This window comes from Chlorocebus sabaeus, chromosome 18 (genome assembly GCF_047675955.1).
Source record: "Chlorocebus sabaeus isolate Y175 chromosome 18, mChlSab1.0.hap1, whole genome shotgun sequence".
In the NCBI taxonomy this organism is placed as follows: domain Eukaryota; kingdom Metazoa; phylum Chordata; class Mammalia; order Primates; family Cercopithecidae; genus Chlorocebus; species Chlorocebus sabaeus.
This window is the reverse complement of record NC_132921.1, coordinates 37,981,445-37,999,329: the sequence shown is the minus strand read 5'-3', so window position 1 is coordinate 37,999,329 and position 17,885 is coordinate 37,981,445. Positions and strand designations below refer to the sequence as shown.

General features: G+C 43.4%; 1 protein-coding gene across 4 annotated transcripts in view; it reads left to right on the top strand.

Annotated features, from left to right (window-relative positions):
* SETBP1 (SET binding protein 1) overlaps positions 1 to 17,885 on the top strand; it is a 378,123-nt gene that overhangs the window by 265,847 nt on the left and 94,391 nt on the right. For all 4 annotated transcript variants that reach the window (XM_007974168.3, XM_007974169.3, XM_007974170.3 and 1 more), the window contains exon 4: positions 247 to 3,706. In XM_007974168.3, the coding sequence (XP_007972359.2) occupies positions 247 to 3,706 (3,460 nt within the window). The remainder of the gene's footprint in view (positions 1 to 246; positions 3,707 to 17,885) is intronic.

The following is a 17,885-nucleotide window of genomic DNA, read 5'->3' as shown; positions in this document are numbered from 1 at the left end:
TTAGGGAGAAAAGACTGCAATTAAAGCGTGCTTACTGATGTTCAAAACCAGTGCAATACATCTTTACTGCTGCAATTGAGAAAACCTCTGTAAAACATTCTAAAATTAAAGGTGGCTGTTCATTTAGTTATTCATTTCCAACTTTCAGATCATTGAGACTTTTGCTGTCAAATCTTAAGTAGCTTCAACATGCTCATTTTTGTTTCTCTCTCTCTCTCTCTCCTTCTCCACTCCGCCCACCCTTAGGCTTACGAGAGGCCCCAGAAACATTCAACTCTCCATTATGACACAGGCCTCCCACAGGACTTCACCGGTGACACCTTAAAACCAAAGCACCAGCAAAAAAGCAGCAGCCAGAACCACATGGACTGGTCCACCAACTCTGACAGCGGACCTGTCACTCAGAATTGCTTCATCAGTCCAGAGTCTGGCAGAGAAACTGCAAGCACCAGCAAGATCCCAGCTCTTGAGCCCGTGGCTTCCTTTGCAAAGGCCCAGGGTAAGAAAGGCAGTGCAGGGAACACGTGGAGTCAGTTGTCTAACAATAACAAAGATCTGCTTTTGGGAGGTGTGGCACCATCCCCAAGCAGCCACAGCTCACCAGCCCCACCCAGCAGCTCTGCTGAGTGCAGCGGGCTTCAGCCCTTGGTGGATCAAGATGGAGGAGGTACAAAGGAGCCCCCAGAACCACCTACTGTGGGCAGCAAGAAAAAGTCCAGTAAGAAGGATGTGATAAGTCAGACCATACCAAACCCAGACCTGGATTGGGTCAAGAATGCCCAGAAAGCATTTGACAATACAGAAGGGAAAAGGGAAAGTTATTCCACAGATAGTGTCCAGGAGGCATCACCAGCCAGGCAGAACGTGAGTTCTGCCAGTAATCCTGAAAATGACTCAAGTCATGTCCGGATTACTATCCCCATCAAGGCACCCTCTCTGGATCCAACCAACCATAAGAGGAAAAAGAGACAGTCCATTAAAGCGGTGGTGGAAAAGATCATGCCAGAGAAAGCCCTGGCTTCTGGAATCACTATGAGCAGTGAAGTAGTTAACAGGATACTTTCCAACTCTGAGGGGAGTAAGAAGGATCCCCGTGTCCCTAAGTTGGGTAAAATGATAGAGAATGAGTCCCCCTCAGTTGGCCTTGAAACTGGTGGAAATGCTGAGAAAGTTATCCCAGGAGGTGTGTCTAAGCCGCGGAAGCCACCCATGGTCATGACACCTCCAACGTGCACAGATCACTCTCCATCCAGAAAGCTGCCGGAAATCCAACATCCAAAATTTGCTGCAAAACGAAGGTGGACTTGCAGCAAACCAAAACCCAGCACCATGCTTCGAGAGGCAGTTATGGCCACCTCTGATAAACTGATGCTGGAGCCCCCATCTGCGTATCCCATCACCCCATCCAGCCCTCTCTACACCAACACAGACAGTCTTACTGTGATCACTCCAGTCAAAAAGAAGCGGGGACGACCAAAGAAGCAGCCTTTGCTCACAGTTGAGACGATTCATGAGGGAACTTCCACCAGCCCCGTCAGTCCCATCAGCCGAGAGTTTCCTGGCACTAAGAAAAGAAAGCGACGACGCAATTTAGCGAAGTTGGCCCAGCTAGTGCCGGGAGAGGACAAACCCATGAGTGAGATGAAATTTCACAAGAAAGTTGGAAAGCTCGGCGTGTTGGATAAGAAGACCATCAAAACTATCAATAAGATGAAGACACTCAAGAGGAAAAACATCTTGAACCAGATCTTGTCCTGTTCCAGCAGCGTTGCTCTGAAGGCAAAAGCTCCCCCAGAGACCAGCCCTGGGGCAGCAGCCATTGAAAGCAAACTGGGCAAGCAGATTAATGTCAGCAAGAGGGGAACCATCTACATTGGCAAGAAGCGGGGCAGGAAGCCAAGAGCAGAGCTGCCACCCCCATCCGAAGAACCCAAAACAGCCATCAAGCACCCCAGGCCTGTTTCTAGCCAGCCGGATGTTCCAGCCGTGCCTTCCAACTTTCAGTCACTTGTGGCGTCTTCACCAGCAGCTATGCACCCACTTTCAACACAGTTAGGTGGGTCCAATGGCAACCTGAGCCCTGCCAGCACTGAAACCAATTTTTCAGAGTTGAAAACTATGCCAAATCTCCAGCCCATCAGTGCTCTTCCAACCAAAACCCAAAAGGGAATACACAGTGGAACCTGGAAGCTGTCTCCACCCAGACTGATGGCCAACTCCCCTTCACACCTGTGCGAGATTGGCTCCCTAAAGGAAATCACGCTGTCCCCTGTGAGTGAGTCCCACAGTGAGGAGACGATCCCCAGCGACAGCGGCATTGGGACAGACAACAACAGCACTTCTGACCAAGCGGAGAAGAGCTCAGAATCCCGAAGGAGGTACTCTTTTGATTTCTGCTCCCTGGACAACCCGGAGGCCATTCCGTCCGACACCAGCACAAAGAACCGGCATGGCCACCGGCAAAAGCATCTCATTGTGGACAACTTTCTGGCCCACGAAAGCCTCAAGAAGCCAAAGCACAAGAGGAAACGGAAAAGCCTGCAAAACCGCGATGACCTCCAGTTTCTGGCAGACCTGGAGGAGCTCATCACCAAGTTCCAAGTGTTCAGAATCTCCCACCGGAGTTACACCTTCTACCACGAGAATCCATATCCCAGCATTTTTCGGATTAATTTTGATCACTATTACCCGGTGCCATATATCCAGTATGACCCGTTGCTCTATCTTCGTAGGACTTCAGACTTGAAGTCAAAGAAGAAGCGTGGTAGGCCTGCAAAAACCAATGACACCATGACAAAGGTGCCTTTTTTACAAGGGTTCAGCTACCCTATTCCCAGTGGAAGTTACTATGCACCCTATGGAATGCCTTACACATCAATGCCTATGATGAACCTTGGTTATTACGGTCAGTACCCAGCTCCTTTGTACCTATCGCACACGCTTGGAGCAGCTTCCCCATTCATGAGGCCAACAGTGCCACCACCTCAGTTCCACACAAACTCCCACGTAAAGATGTCCGGTGCAGCTAAGCATAAAGCCAAGCATGGAGTACACTTGCAGGGACCTGTTAGCATGGGCCTTGGTGACATGCAGCCTTCTCTGAATCCTCCCAAGGTAGGCAGTGCCAGTCTGTCCAGCGGTCGGCTCCATAAGAGGAAACACAAACACAAGCATAAGCACAAGGAAGACCGGATCCTAGGGACCCACGACAACCTGAGTGGTCTCTTTGCAGGCAAAGCCACAGGCTTCTCCAGCCACATCCTGAGCGAGCGGCTGAGTAGCGCAGACAAAGAGCTCCCGCTGGTGAGTGAGAAGAACAAGCATAAGGAGAAACAGAAGCACCAGCACAGCGAAGCCGGCCACAAAGCTTCTAAGAACAACTTCGAGGTGGACACCTTGTCTACACTGTCACTTTCCGACGCCCAGCATTGGACACAGGCCAAGGAAAAAGGAGACTTGAGCAGTGAGCCTGTGGACTCATGCACGAAAAGATACTCTGGCAGTGGCGGGGATGGTGGCAGCACGAGATCGGAGAACCTGGACGTGTTCAGTGAAATGAACCCTTCGAATGACAAGTGGGACAGTGACGTGAGTGGGAGTAAAAGGAGGAGCTATGAAGGCTTTGGAACGTACAGGGAAAAGGACATCCAAGCCTTCAAGATGAACCGCAAGGAGAGAAGTTCTTATGACTCCTCCATGTCTCCAGGTAAGGCTGTTTTTCTTCAGACTTGGATTGTCTAGTTATTTAATTGCTGGACTTTGCACCTCAGACACATCTGTGGCACATTGTGTTCATTAGTTTGCAAAGAGGTGGGAATCAAATTAAAATGGGTCTCCTTGCACATTTGAGTTTGCTGCACATTTTGTACATTGTTTACTTGGTATTTACTATCTTCCTTCTCTCCTGGAGCCATTGTTTAAGAAACTTTGAAACCATAACCCTAATAACTGCCTACGCTGCAGTCATGCCCACTATGTTTATGCTTTTTATTAAAGATGCTATTCTTAAGTCCTCATCTGATCTAACAGTACAGTTTGCTGTTTGGATACAGCCTCTAAATCTCATTAGGAATACCAATAAGATCCAAGAATGCCAAGCCTGGAAGGAAATGACTAGCTAGTTTATCTGGCATGCCAGGTCCAGAAGTCACACATCTAATGTGAGAAGTCCACTGCAGAGCCATTAGAAGCTGATGACCAGTGAATCCTGAAGTCTAACTGATCAGGTAGCCACAGCTTTGGGCCATATTGTTTCCCTTTTTTTCCATGGGCATTTGATAAGTTGTCCTGGGCAGGTCCCTAAAATGAAAACTTGACTACATTCAGATACTTGTCATTTTTGTGCACTAAGTGGAAGGAGGGAGGCTGGAAGGTGGTGTGTGCCTCCTGCTTCCAGGAGACCTTATAACTGTGTCTCTTTGCATGCCCACTAGAAAGGGATTTTGTTCACTAATTGAAACTGAAATGCCGGTTGCTACTAGAAGGACCGTATTCCTTGTCAGTTGCTGGCAGAATTCCCATGCTAACCTCCCCAACCACACAAATCCTTCCCTGCTGTTAGGGCCTCACATTTCTGCAAAAGTATCCCTTTGACCCTGGCCTTACATCATATATGATAAAACTCCTATAGAAGACTAGAGCCATTAGTTATTAGGAAAATAGTAGAAACTTCTTACCTAGGAGTTGCAGAAGCTAAAAAAAAGAAAAAGAAAAAAAGTTATTGGGTTCCCCCTGTCGCCAAATAGTATAAAACCCTCTAATCAAAGCCTGGCTTTAAAAAAAAAAAAATCATCCATGTTTAAGGTTTGGTGTAGCATTTCACTTCTGTTTATGATGTGTACCACTCACTTGTCCTCTCCCTTCCCAGGAAGCCCATATTTCCTGAAGGCAGGAATAGTCTATTCATGAAGAATTAGAGACATTTTTTAGGCCAGCAGATTTCAGGAAGAAATATGATTATGAGGTGGAAACCACTTAAAGATCGCCCCAGATTGCCACTAGCTTGTGAGTTGTAGTGGTAGATGTTCTCCTTGGTTAATGAAGAGACCAATTAGCAGTCACATCTCCTGCATTTGCTAAAGGTAATAAATGACCTACACTTTGTGTCTGCCCAAAGTGGATGTGCTCATCTGGGCGTCATCATTTTTCATCATCAGACTTTGTTGAAGGTGCTTGGTTTTATGCAGAGTGCAGGCTAAGCCCACCTGGGCAGGAGGTACTGCCTTGACCTTGCATGACATGTGAGAAACTGATCTCTTTCAGCATGATGAAACTGATTCATGGGACCTACACTAGCTGTGGACCGAAGATGTTCTATTTTTGTACTTTTATAAGCCTTATTTAGCTAGAAAATCATGATGAGGGGTAATTGTTAAGAACCTGCAAGCAAAAATCCTAACTTAACAGACCCAAGGAGCAAGATCTCAAGAAGCTAAAGCCGGATGTTGTTGCGTGTTGGTTTTCTCAGTGATTTTACCAGGATTTGTCTGTGGCCAGGCTGAATTGCTGAGTGCTGGTGGACTTCATCAAGTTTCCCAGCTGGGGTTCATGTCCAGTCACTGTGTGCCCCCACTCTAGTTATATTGCTTTTCATGTGCTTGCATTTATATCGTGTTCATCACTTTATTAAAACTCCTCCCCATCTCTGTCCCATCTCATGGGATCTTCAGCCAGCCACTTGAGATGGGAAGAAATAGGTATCATGACAATGTCACGAAAGAAAGCTAGATTCAACCTGAAGAACTGGATACAAGGCCCAACTCTGTTACTACTTCTCCGTGTGGCCTTAGGCATGGGGTTCCACTTCTTTGGGGTACTGTCTTCCCATCTGTAACTCACGGAGTTGGGCCAGACGTTTTGTGTACAGTGTGCTTCCATTCTTAAAGCCATTTCACATAAATTTCTGTGTAATGCCCTTTGTGCAATCTTATAAGACAGGTATTTTTATTCCTATATTACAGATCAGGATACTGAGGCTCAAAGAGATCAAGTGAACTGTCAAGGTTCAAAAAGCATTTGGTTTTGATTTTAAGCCCAGAACTTTGCCTGCTGCATTGAACCTTGACTACCTGCCACGAAGCTGGTGAAAGCTGTGTTTAGAACACAGCTCTTGGTGCCCAGTCCAGTGTTCCTCTATGTCACCTCTGTTCTTGCCTTCAAAATCCCATTCATCCTCAGATCACATACCATTCCCTAAGGTGTCTGCACAGTGATTATGTGATCATTACTGAAAAGAATAGTTAAGGGAAGAAGACACCCATTTATTCAATTCCCGGCCAGTGTAGAAGGAATCCTTGTGGCCTTACCTTTCCTGAATTGATATTATCAGCCTGGAGACACCATGGACAGAGCTTCCACCTCTGTCCTTACTGAAATCCAGCACTCTGAGTTATTTTTGCCACTGCTTTGTGTCTATCTCTGTCTTCTATGAGCTTATTTTTTCCCAGAACTTTAATGAATCATAATTGTTGGTGGCTGCTACATCGATATGAGCTATGCCTGATGTTCCTGCATATCTCATTGAGCTTCTTACTGAGACAGGCCAGATTCCCTCTTATTCCCCTCCCTTCCAAGCCTTAGCCTCTCATTGCCTATATCTCAAATGTCTCCTTCATTGCTGTGCCTCCAAAGCATGAAAGAAAAATATCTTTAGCATCACATAGAATCCAATGTCAGAGTTTGTCAAGACTCCCTGAAGAACATTCACCTTAATGTGATAGACTCTGAAGAGTGCCAAGTTCCATGAAAAGACAGGAGGCAGATGAGATGAAGCTGAGCTTACTAGATGCATTAAGAGCTTTCAGTGACTTTATCTGAGTGGAGGTGTCTATTCAGCTGGATGATACTGAGGGTCATGATTGGAAATAAGCATCTGCACTTTCTACAACTTCTCTCCCTCCACCTTTTCCTTCGTCACACTTGATTCATTTCCTTAACATCCGAATGTCCTATTTCACATGAGCTATTCTTCTCTAAAATAGATACAGTATAAATATAGATGTCATCCTTTAGCCTGTTAAGGACCAGATTTAGGAGCGGAGTCAAGAGAAGGCTTTCAGTGCTCCCTGAGATCAGAGCTGATGAAAGATACCATATAAATGTAAGTCATTACCATTATGGAGAGAGGGATTAGAGACCCTATTTAGCAATAGCAGCAGTTGCACACTCTATTTCCCTTTTCTTGCTGGGAAATCTTTCATTCTTTGTCTCCATGGCCCAGCAGATGGTTGCATTGTCTTGTTAGCCCACTTCTAACATACCTGGGCCTAGGATGCAGTACAGATTCCTAACCGTTTTTCTGTATTTTACGCCTCCCTTTTTCGGTTTCAGAATGCAGTAGCTCTTTTGGCCTGTTTTCTAAATGCATACCATCTGCTAAATGTCCATTTATAAAAATGCTTGCCTGGGACCACAAAATGGATAAATAGTGAGAAGGTGCAATCTCAGAATTGTTATAAGCCTTATCAGCTCCTATTTGGGCCTGTCTGTCGGCAGGCATTGCCATCTCTTGCACCCTAACATGCAGCAGAGGGCCAGAAAAGCGATTGCATACTCCAGGGGTAACAATGCTTAGTCAGAATGATGCCATGTGCCCTCAAAGCCAAGTTTTCACAAGGTGTTGGAAGAGTGATGAGTGACATTTTCTATTCAGATCACTTGGAAACAATCTTTGCGTACTTTGACCTAAACTTACGCCAGACACTGAGACCTCATGACAACTGCTGTTCAAGCTCCAATCAGATAACTTAAAAAAAAAAAATGAGAAGAGTGAATCTACATGTGTTACCTCTTAGTTTAGTGCCATTGTTAAGAAGGTAGCCATCCCAAGTCCCCAAATGTAAAGTACTTTCCTCATGATGAGTGGATGCCGAGAACTGATTCTAAGTGCACATCTCATATATGCAAATCCTGCCATGTATGTAGCTGGATTCCCTGGCACCTGGCCCCCTCCATCTCTCCGTATAGCTTCCTTCTTGCCCTTTGCCAACTCCTCTTATCAGCACTGTGGAAATTTGAGGAGGCAGTCTCTGCTGTCACTCACTGGCAGGATATGGATGCCCAAGCCAAAAATAATACAAAAACCTCTTCCAAGCAGTTATCCAGTTGAGGGAATTAGCCACATGGATGAAACGTCATGAAAACTATACAAAAGAAGCATTTGAGTATCATTTCCTTAAAATGGAATAAAAGGAAGAAGAGGACTAATGTGAGGAGAAAATTAAGACCAGGAATAAAGAGAGTAAAACCTGGGAAGCAGATGAAATATAGTCTTTTTAACCTTAATCCAAGTCCAATTTTGAGTCCTCTTGTGGGAGGAAATGAAAGATTAGTTAACTAATGGCTGCTGTGCAGTTCAAGTAGGGTTAGGAAGACCTGTCCAAGTCTCATCTCTCATACTAACCAATTGAAGTACCTCTTCTGTTTTTTGACTTTCAGTTTTCCAGAATGGGATTATGACCATAAAGGTTCTGACCAGACCTGATAGTCTAGGATTCTAAAAGACTCAAATTTATACAATGGAATTTCAATATGTACACAGCTCCCCCACACACATGTACAGGCAGAAGCTACAAAGTAAATATCCAAGTTATTGACCATGTTGACCAAATAATTAGTTGTTCAATCAAGTTTGAAAACAGGTACCAGTGGTTGTATATTAATCTATGAGACTTACCCCCATTCATCTTTAGCTCCAGCCACTTCACTTAGCCATTGGATTTCTCCTTTGCAAAAGGTGGAACCCCCAGTACTTGAGTCTCACCAACAAATTAGCTTGTTCCTTGTACAGGCTGGAACCATAGTCACCATCTGAGACACAAATAGGTTAGAACACAAATATGAACATTTTTATGGGAACAGACAGAGCACACTTGGATTTGTATTTAGACTCAGCATTAAATGAATCTTAATAATGTAGTACAAACACCTCATTTTGCTGATGAGCACACTGAGGCTTAAGAAGGTCAAGTGACTCATCTAATGATACATATTTAATTGGGTGAAGAGCTCAGACGGGGAAGCTTCACATCAAGGAGAGGGGCACAGGAAGGGAGAGAGAGAGAGTGAATACAAGAAAAAAACAGAAAGGTGAGTCATGGGAGAGATGTTAAGCTGTATATTTTCTTTTGCTGTGAGCTGTTGTAAAAGGTAAGCATCTCTTTGACAATAATTTGGTTTTCAGGCTATCTCTGGGGACCCATGTTTGGGACTGGAAACGATCTTTGTGGGCTCTGATGGAAGTCATTTTTTTTTCCTCTCTTGTCTTAACAATTGCACATACTTATTTTATTGAGCCTCCCAAGGTTCCTCCTAAGGTTTCCTTTTGGAAACCAAGAATTAATCAAATTAAATGATATAACCTGTAACTTTGTAGCAATGAAACAAAAAAAAATAACTGAGACTCACAGCATCTCCTTTGCTACATTGAAATCAGAAATGGAGCGATTCTGCCTTTGGAGCTTGAAGTCCCCAAGCCATTTATCTTCCCACAGTTGGCAAATGTTATCCTGTCCTGGTGAAAGTTTTTATTTATACCTCTGTGGGATTGGGAAATTATGCAGATTCAGGTGTGGGTGCAGAGAAGTTACAGTTTTGACAGACTTGGCTTTGCTATAATATGGATCCTTCTTGGCTGGAGAAATCAGGAAGCATGCCTTCGAAAGGCTGTCACTGGGCAGAGATAAGCAAGGCACCTTTGGAAAGAAACTCCAGAAAACCATCTCTTCACTCTATAAAACAACAAGTGATGAATACTTTTAAAATTGCGGCCTAGGCTTGAGCCAGTATAGCACTTAATCCAAGTTGACTGAATTCAAGGGGAAGCGATGAGGACAAGACAACATTTTTTAATGTATAAGGCTTATTGCAGTCCCAGGAAGAAATCAAAGATGAGTAACTCAATGCTTTTGCCTTCAAAGAGGCTACAATCCAGGAGGACCACTATAATTTAGGGGAAGAAACCAGCAGCACCTCCTCATGTTAAAAGCCGACTGCAAGAGCCATCAGAAAGCCATAGAGAAAGAGCAAGGGCTGTCCAACTGATTTATGAGCCACCTCTGTGTTCTCGGTGGGGGAGGAGAGGTGGGATCTGGAAATACTCTTCATAGCAGTCACCACGTAAGATGGGTCTTGAATGATGCAAGACACTTTTGGAGAGTAGAGATGGTAAGGTTGGTGATGGGAGATGGGGTAGGAAGTGTGACCTAGAACAGGAGCCATGCAAACAAAGGTATGTAGATGGAAACACCAAGAAATATTTGGGAAAACCTGTATAGTGCAGTTTTTTTGTTTCTGTTTTTGTTTTTATTTGGTTTTGTTTTTGTTTTTTTTGAGACAGAGTCTCACTCCATCACCCTGGCTAGAATGCCGTGGTGCGATCTCACATCACTGCAACCTTCACCTCCCGGGTTCAAGTGATTCTCTTGCCTCAGCCTCCCAAGTAACTGGGATTACAGGTGCACGTCCAGCTAATTTTTGTATTTTCAGTAGAGACAGAGTCTCACCATGTTGGCCATGCTGGTCTTGAACTCCTGACCTCAAGTGATCCACCCTCCTCGGCCTCCCAAAGTGCTGGGTTTACAGGCATGAACCACCGCGACCAGCCCATAGTCCCATTTTACTGGGGTTTGGATCTGTAGTTGGGGAACATTGGCAGATAAAGTGAGGGAAGAACGTTGTAGTCAGGGGCTAAGGCTAGAGCATCTTTTTCCCATACTCTGAGGCTTATTCTTGATCAAGCAAGCAGTGGCAAGCCACTTTTTATTTTATTGTATTTCATTTTATTTTTAGAGGCAAAATCTTTGTCACCCAGGATCCTAGCTTACTAAAACCTCCAACTTCTGGGCTCAAGCAATCCTCCCGCCTCAGGACCCCAAGTAGCAAGGACTACAGGTGTATGCTACCTTTTAATTTGGTAGAGACAGGGTCTCACTCTGTTCCCCAGACTGGTCTTGAACTCCTGGGCTCAAGTGATCCTCCCTCCTCCACCTCCCAAAGCACTGGGACTGTAGCCGTGAGCCACCGTCCCTGGCCAGAAACTACTTTTTAAACAAGTGAAAGTCATAAAATGACCAGATTATACTTTATCTTTCTTTCCTGACCACTCCCTCTCCCTAACCTCAATTGGGCAAACTTACCTCATCTCTGTACTCTTCATGCTGTGTTGCAATCATTCACTTACTTGTTTAGGTTGTACCCACCTGCCCTTGCTCCTCCACCCTCCATCCCCAGATTATAACTACATAAAGGAATCACTGTCTACACAGATGCTCAAGCAAAAATTATATTTAAAAGGAGCCATCCTTGATTTCATCTCTTTCCCTCTCTGGCTAAAGTCAAAGGTGATTCCAATGTGTGGCCTCCAGGCACTGAGAGGGTGGGAGCACATGAACAGAGCAGAAACCTGGCTGGTGTCAGAATGATGAGGGGTTTAGGCAGCAGTTGCCAGTGCTGTGCAGAGCTAGACCTAGAGATTCAGCAAGGAGAGAGTCAGAGGGAATGAAGGAAGGAGGGTGGAAGAGATGACCTAGCAACCCACCTTAAACAGAGAGACAGAGGAAGTGGGGACCAGGAAGGATGCAGAGGAGGAATGCCAGAAATGTCGGAGACTAAATTTAAGAAGAAAGAAGTGATCAGCAAGCCCGAAGATGCAGAGTTTATAGAGGATGGAAACAAATGAAAATATGCATGAACATATTGGTGACCCTGAAGACAACAGAAATGTTAAACATTATGTATTTGATGTCTCATCTGTTTGGAGCCTCATGGACTGTGTGCCTAGGCCGAATGGCAAGGAGTTAATGAATAAGTGGATGATGAGAGAATGGAGGCTGCAGGTGCAGATAATGAAAACGTTGCTGTGTTTCTAGCAGTGCCCCAGCTTCGAAGAAGACTATGTTTGTGAAGTCAGCGCTTGACGAGAAGTGATACTCCCATTCTGAATAGGCCTTAAGTCTAAGTTTCTCCAATTCTGGGAGCAGAAACACAATGCCAGATTCCCTTATACTATGTCATTCCACATGTCATAGTATAAGGCCAAAAAGTCCATGTGTAGAAAAGGTAAAGGTTATAATATTTGAAAAGAGGTAAGAGATTTCAGGTCAGCTTCCCTTTCCCTGCCTCACAGACACACAGGCACATAACTTTTGATCATATGATGACTATTTGAAAATTCCTTTCTGTGGTACCTTGGGTGTTTGCTGTGCATCTGTGAATGTATGGAAGAATGAACAAGTTATCACAAGTTCTAATAAATGGTTCTGTTACTGAACTCTTGCCATGTACAAAGGATTATAGATGAAAGCCTAACTGTCAGTCTTACAGAGCTTTTTACTAGTTTGTGGAATAAAATATATATGCTGGTACATAAAAAACTTGCACTCTTAAAAATGATTGAGAGGTCTTTGGTCACCCAACATATAGCATAGTGCCAGAGACAATTAGGGAGACCAGAAGGAAAGAAAAAGCAAGAAAGAAACTAAGTTAGCATTCGTAAAACAACCAGAGAATAAATGCAGACCAAGTTTAATCCATGCTAACTCACTGGCCAACAATGGGAGCTGTGGGGACCCAGGATCAGGAAGGATAACAGTGTTCAGTGAAAGACAAGGTCCTGTGGTGGAAGCTCGGAGAGTAGGTTCACTGTGAGTGCTACAGCAGCATGAGTGAAGATATTTGGGGGGGTACAGGAAGTCACTTGGCTAGATGGAAGTTATTTGGGGGGTACGGGAAGTCACTTGGCTAGATGGAAGTTAGCAGTTGAGTGGGGGTGGATTTTTAAGAGGCACAACTGCCGTGAAGAGGGGTTGAACTGCCTCCCAGAGGAAGGGAAGACACAGTGATGTTCAGGGGTGCTGAGTGTGAGATGCTTTGAGCTTGGTGCTAGGTACTGAGTGGAATGATGATGTACCAAGAAACATGCCTGTCCTCAAAGACCTTATACAGCCATCGGGAGATAAGAGATGGATATAGACATACACACAAAGCAATTAGCAAGAATAATGGGAGTTAGGCACTTAATGACTAGAAATAAAAACTCATTCTACAAAAAAAAAAAAAAAAAAACCCAAAAACTAACTATCAGTGAAATAAGCTGCATGTTGTAAAAGCAAGTTGATATTGGTATTTGTCCTGTTACAGAGAGATTCAGAACAAGCTGGGATAAGAAGAAGGAGGCATTAAGCGAGGTCAACACAGTAGAGCAGGCAAGTCCCAAGAGCTGCTTCTGCTATGGTTTCCATGCTCTTCAGTGTGGGGACTGGGGAGAAAGATGGGCAGTGAGTCAATAAGAAGATGGGGCTCACATTGTTGATGGAGGATCTGAGGACCCAGAGATAAAAAGCTTTCGCTGAGGCTACGTCACAGTCATCCCATACATCTGAACAGGGTGTTATGCTTTTCAAAGCGCACTTCCTTACTTTCATTTGATCTTCAAAATCCAGTGGGGTCTGCAAATAGGTGTTGCTTTTCCACTTGACAGACAAGGAAATCAAAACCCAAAGTGATCAAGCCATTTTTTGTTCAGAAAAAGTGCTAGATCGCAAGTCTCCTGGAATTTTCCCAGCATCCCCCCCAACCCCCACTGCCATTTTTCCCACTGTATTTCTTAAGTATTTGATCAGGTCAGTAGTATGACTTACCTTCCAAGCTATCCCTAAAGAACCCTTGCCAGTGGGATAAATAGAGGAGCCCAGAATAAGACACTAACTAATAGGCAATTTAGTCTTTGCTGAAAATAGGATTTTTTTTACATACAAAGGGAGTTCTTTGGAACCGGGTTAGCCAAGCCCAGAGTCTGATGCCAATTCTGTCTGCAAAGCCTTTAGCTCACTTGGGGAAAGAGAACTTGAATGGAGCATGAATCTCCTGAAAATCACAAGGAAGACACAAATGGTGCACAAGAATATTCTTATTTGCTAAATTACAAAGCACTAAAACTAACATTTAAATCTTTGTTTTTTAAAATTAAAATTTAAGGATCTTTACCCACCTTCTAGTAAACATACAAAAACTTACACTTTAAAAATGCTATATGCTGACCGGGCACAGTGGCTCACACCTGTAATCCCAGCACTTTGGGAGACCAAAGCAGGCGAATTGCCTGGACCCAGGAGTTTGAAACCAGCCTGGGCAACACAGGGAGACCTCCGTTTCTATTAAAAAAAAAAAAAAAAAAAAAAGTACAAAAATTAGCCAGGTATGGTGGTGCATGCCTGTAGTCCCAGCTACTTGGGAGGCTGAGGTGGGAGGACTGCTTAAGCCCAGGAGTTCAAGGCTGCAGGAAACCACAGTTGTGCCACTGCATGACACTGCACTCCAGCCTGGGTAACAGAGCAAGACTCCATCTCAAAAAAAAAAAGAAAAAAGAAAAAACAAAGAGTGATATACACTAAAAGTAGAACTGGAATGGAGCAAGTCATTAAGAGATCCATGGGGAAAAAAAGAGAGAGAGAGAGAGAGAGAGAGAGATCCATAAGTTTGGGCTACACCTCAGAAGTTTGGGAAGTTGTTAGAGTGGATGCCTCATCTCAGTTTGAATGTCCACAAGGAAATGGGATGTAGGCTGGAGAAACTGTGGTGCAAAGCCTATCTGAAGCCTGTCTGTCATGTCTTATATTGCAAGTAAGACCCAATAGGCAAAAAAGGTTTCTCTTATAGGATATGCTTCTTTGGGCTGTTATATTTTTACTTTATTCCAATCACAGTTTTAAAATTATTGGGTGCCTAATATTTGTAAAATATAGTCCTGGGCAAAGTGGCTCACACCTGTAATCCCAGCACTTTGGGAGACCAAAGCAGGCGAATTGCCTGGGCCCAGGAGTTCGAAACCAACCTGGGCAATAGGAGTTTGAAACCAGCCTGGGCAGCTCTAAATATGTAAGGGACACCTTGTGATCCTTTATAGATGTGTCATAGTCCTACAAGTCTGTGTCAGTTTGTCTACCACTAAATAATTCACCTTTTTAGTGCTAAATACTGTTTTTCTATTTGAGGTCCCAATGACAAGGACAATAAAAATGAATTCCCCACCTATAAACCTATAGCATGGGATTATTTGAAAACATTTTTATTATCTTTAAAAAAAAAAACCCTGTTAATAAAGAAAATTTGAAGAATTCAAAAACAACTAAAATCACCTACAATCCCACTGCCCAGAAATAGCCACCATGGTAATGTAAACGCAGAGGTCCCCAGCTGATGGAAAGCACTCACCTTGCTTCCTCTTCCAATCTGCCCTTTCTCCAACCTAACCTAGGAAAACCAACTCATGCTCCCCTCAAGCCACACCCCATCCTTTGCCTCCTCTTTCTCCACCACCACCATGGTTGCCAGGTCTTTTCAGTTTTCTCAAAGTGTTTTCCCAGATTTGCTCATGATAACCTTTCCTTCTGCATGTTGTGTCATTACCCAAACAGGGGAATACATTTTAAAAATAAATGCAGGAGGAATTGGGCATGAAAACTGTACAGATTTCTAGATTGTCCCATTTAACTAAAATCTCCACCAGATTTCAAGTGTCAGGACATTGACTGAGAAGGAGACAAATTAGGGCTGAAGACAATTGCCAAATATCTTCCTTGAGTGTCACTGAGTGTTGAATGTTTCTTCTCAGATCAGAATTGGACAAAGGGAAAGGTAATAAATTTTCGGAAGTTTAAAATTCCAACTTCACCTCAGCAATGTAAAATGTAATCAGTCAGTTTCTGTTACAATTACCACTCTCACTTCGCACACGTTAGACAGACACACACACAGATCACTCAGAACAAATCAAGTTATGGATACTCTCATTGGTCAGTGTTGCCATCACTCATACCAAGAGCATTTAGAGAGAAAGCACTTGCTATTAATTTTAGGCTTATCACCAGAGAACTTCCTAATGCTTGCTTATTATATAAATATCCTAGTACGTCTATGGACATTCCTAACATAAAATTGTAAAGCCAATAGTTTCCATTTCAAAATACAGCTCCCCTGTTTGTTTTTTTCTTCCATTGCTCCTCAACCAGTAAGTCCACATCTATATATCCTCCAAGTTGGACTTTTGCACAAGGTATCAGGCAAAGGAGAAAACAAAATTTTCCAGGAGACTTCTTAAATCTGGCTTGCAAATCTCACCTACTAATTTTCTTAGCCATTGTGGCATCCCTTGCTTCTATGGACAATGCAAGCATCGCAGAGGGTTTCCTCAGATCACTGAAACAGCTTTTCTCTTTCTCTCTTCCTCCATTATTTTTGACTTTCAGCTGTGATAGAGGTAAGTCTACTGCAGGATCTGTCTTATAGAGGAGAATCATGTTTCTGAATGTCTTCCCTGGTGATGAGATCTCTAATAGTGGCTCCCTCAAGTGAGTCCACAGCTTGGAATGTCAGCTCCACCTACAGTGTCCCTGGGACCCCAGAAACACTTCATTCACATGAGCTTACCTTCCACTACGCCAGGGTTGCAACTTCTTGGTCCAGAGCAATGATTCTGTGCTTATTTTTCATTTCGGTGATCCTTTGGGCAATAATTAAACAAAGCTCGATTGCATCTGTCTCTGCTTACAGCTCTAACAAAATAAATACATGAATTATTAGAACGGGAAAAGAAGAATGTAATATTTTTTCATGGAACACCTATGAAGTCAGCCATAAGTAAATGAATAATTGATGTCAGATGCAGAAATATCAATTCCTATTGCATTAAGTCTAAAACTCTCTGGCTTAAAAGACCCTCCATTATCCACTCTTGCTGGTCTCACCTTGTTTCCTGATCATTTTCAGGTATTTCCTCACTATGAGTCCTGCTAAATCTCCTCCTTATCCTATAGAAAATGTCATAATGAGCCCCTTACCTGAGTGTGCAATCACCACATGGCTTCTTCATGTAGAACTTCCTCTCCTTTTCCATCTGACTTGCAAATCTCACCTACTAATTTTCTTAGCCATTGTGGCATCCCTTGCTTCTCTGATATAACTAATATTTTCACTTTCATTTCAGTGCTTATTTTTATATATGGCCTTGCATTGTTTACCTTTGTATTAGGTAGGGATGTATTATTCACCCAAATCATATTTGAGTTGTAGGAGAATCACAGTCATGTCATACGCTTTTCATAGCTTATATGATCCTTACGATGGTGCTGAGCAGATATTACTGACCAACTGACTGTGTTGATCCTTGCAGACCACTGTCGTTTCCTGACTCATGCTTTAAGACGCACTAAGTTAAGAACAAATTCAACAATTTCTAATGCAACTTAGTAGAGCAAAGAAAGCCCAGGAGTTAAAGACTCAGATCTAGATTTGGATGCTAAATATCCCACTTACTCGTAGTGCAACCTTGGACAACTTAGGCTGTTAGATATCCCTTTCCTAGCCCAAAAAATGAAGCTCTTAATACCCACCACACAGAGTTTTATGAGAGCCAAAGAAGGGTAAAATATACACAGGAGCATCCAGCACACCACTTACCATATAGTTGTCAATAATGTTCATTTCCTTTCACTTCCACTTTAGATAATATATTCAAACAGAAAATACAAAACAACAGATTGCTATAGAAGTCTTCTTTAAACAGCAGGCTTTCCTGCCCAATTACACTCTTACTGTGAGGAAGTTAAATCCAACTCTGAACACACATTCTCACAGGGAAAGGTGGAAATTAGCTTGACCACAGTTGTAGTTCACGATGAAGATAAGATGTCAGGATTATACTGTTATGGTGGCTAAGTAACAAAATACACATTTCACCCAAAGATAACGGAAAGCTCACTGAGTAGGCATTATCCGTAGAACTTGGGAATTCTCTTGAAAGGGCAGTCATCACCATCCCTTGGCATTGGGACTGTCATGGCAAGAATACATATGACTATTCAGTAGCACCTGTTTTGTACACCAATGTA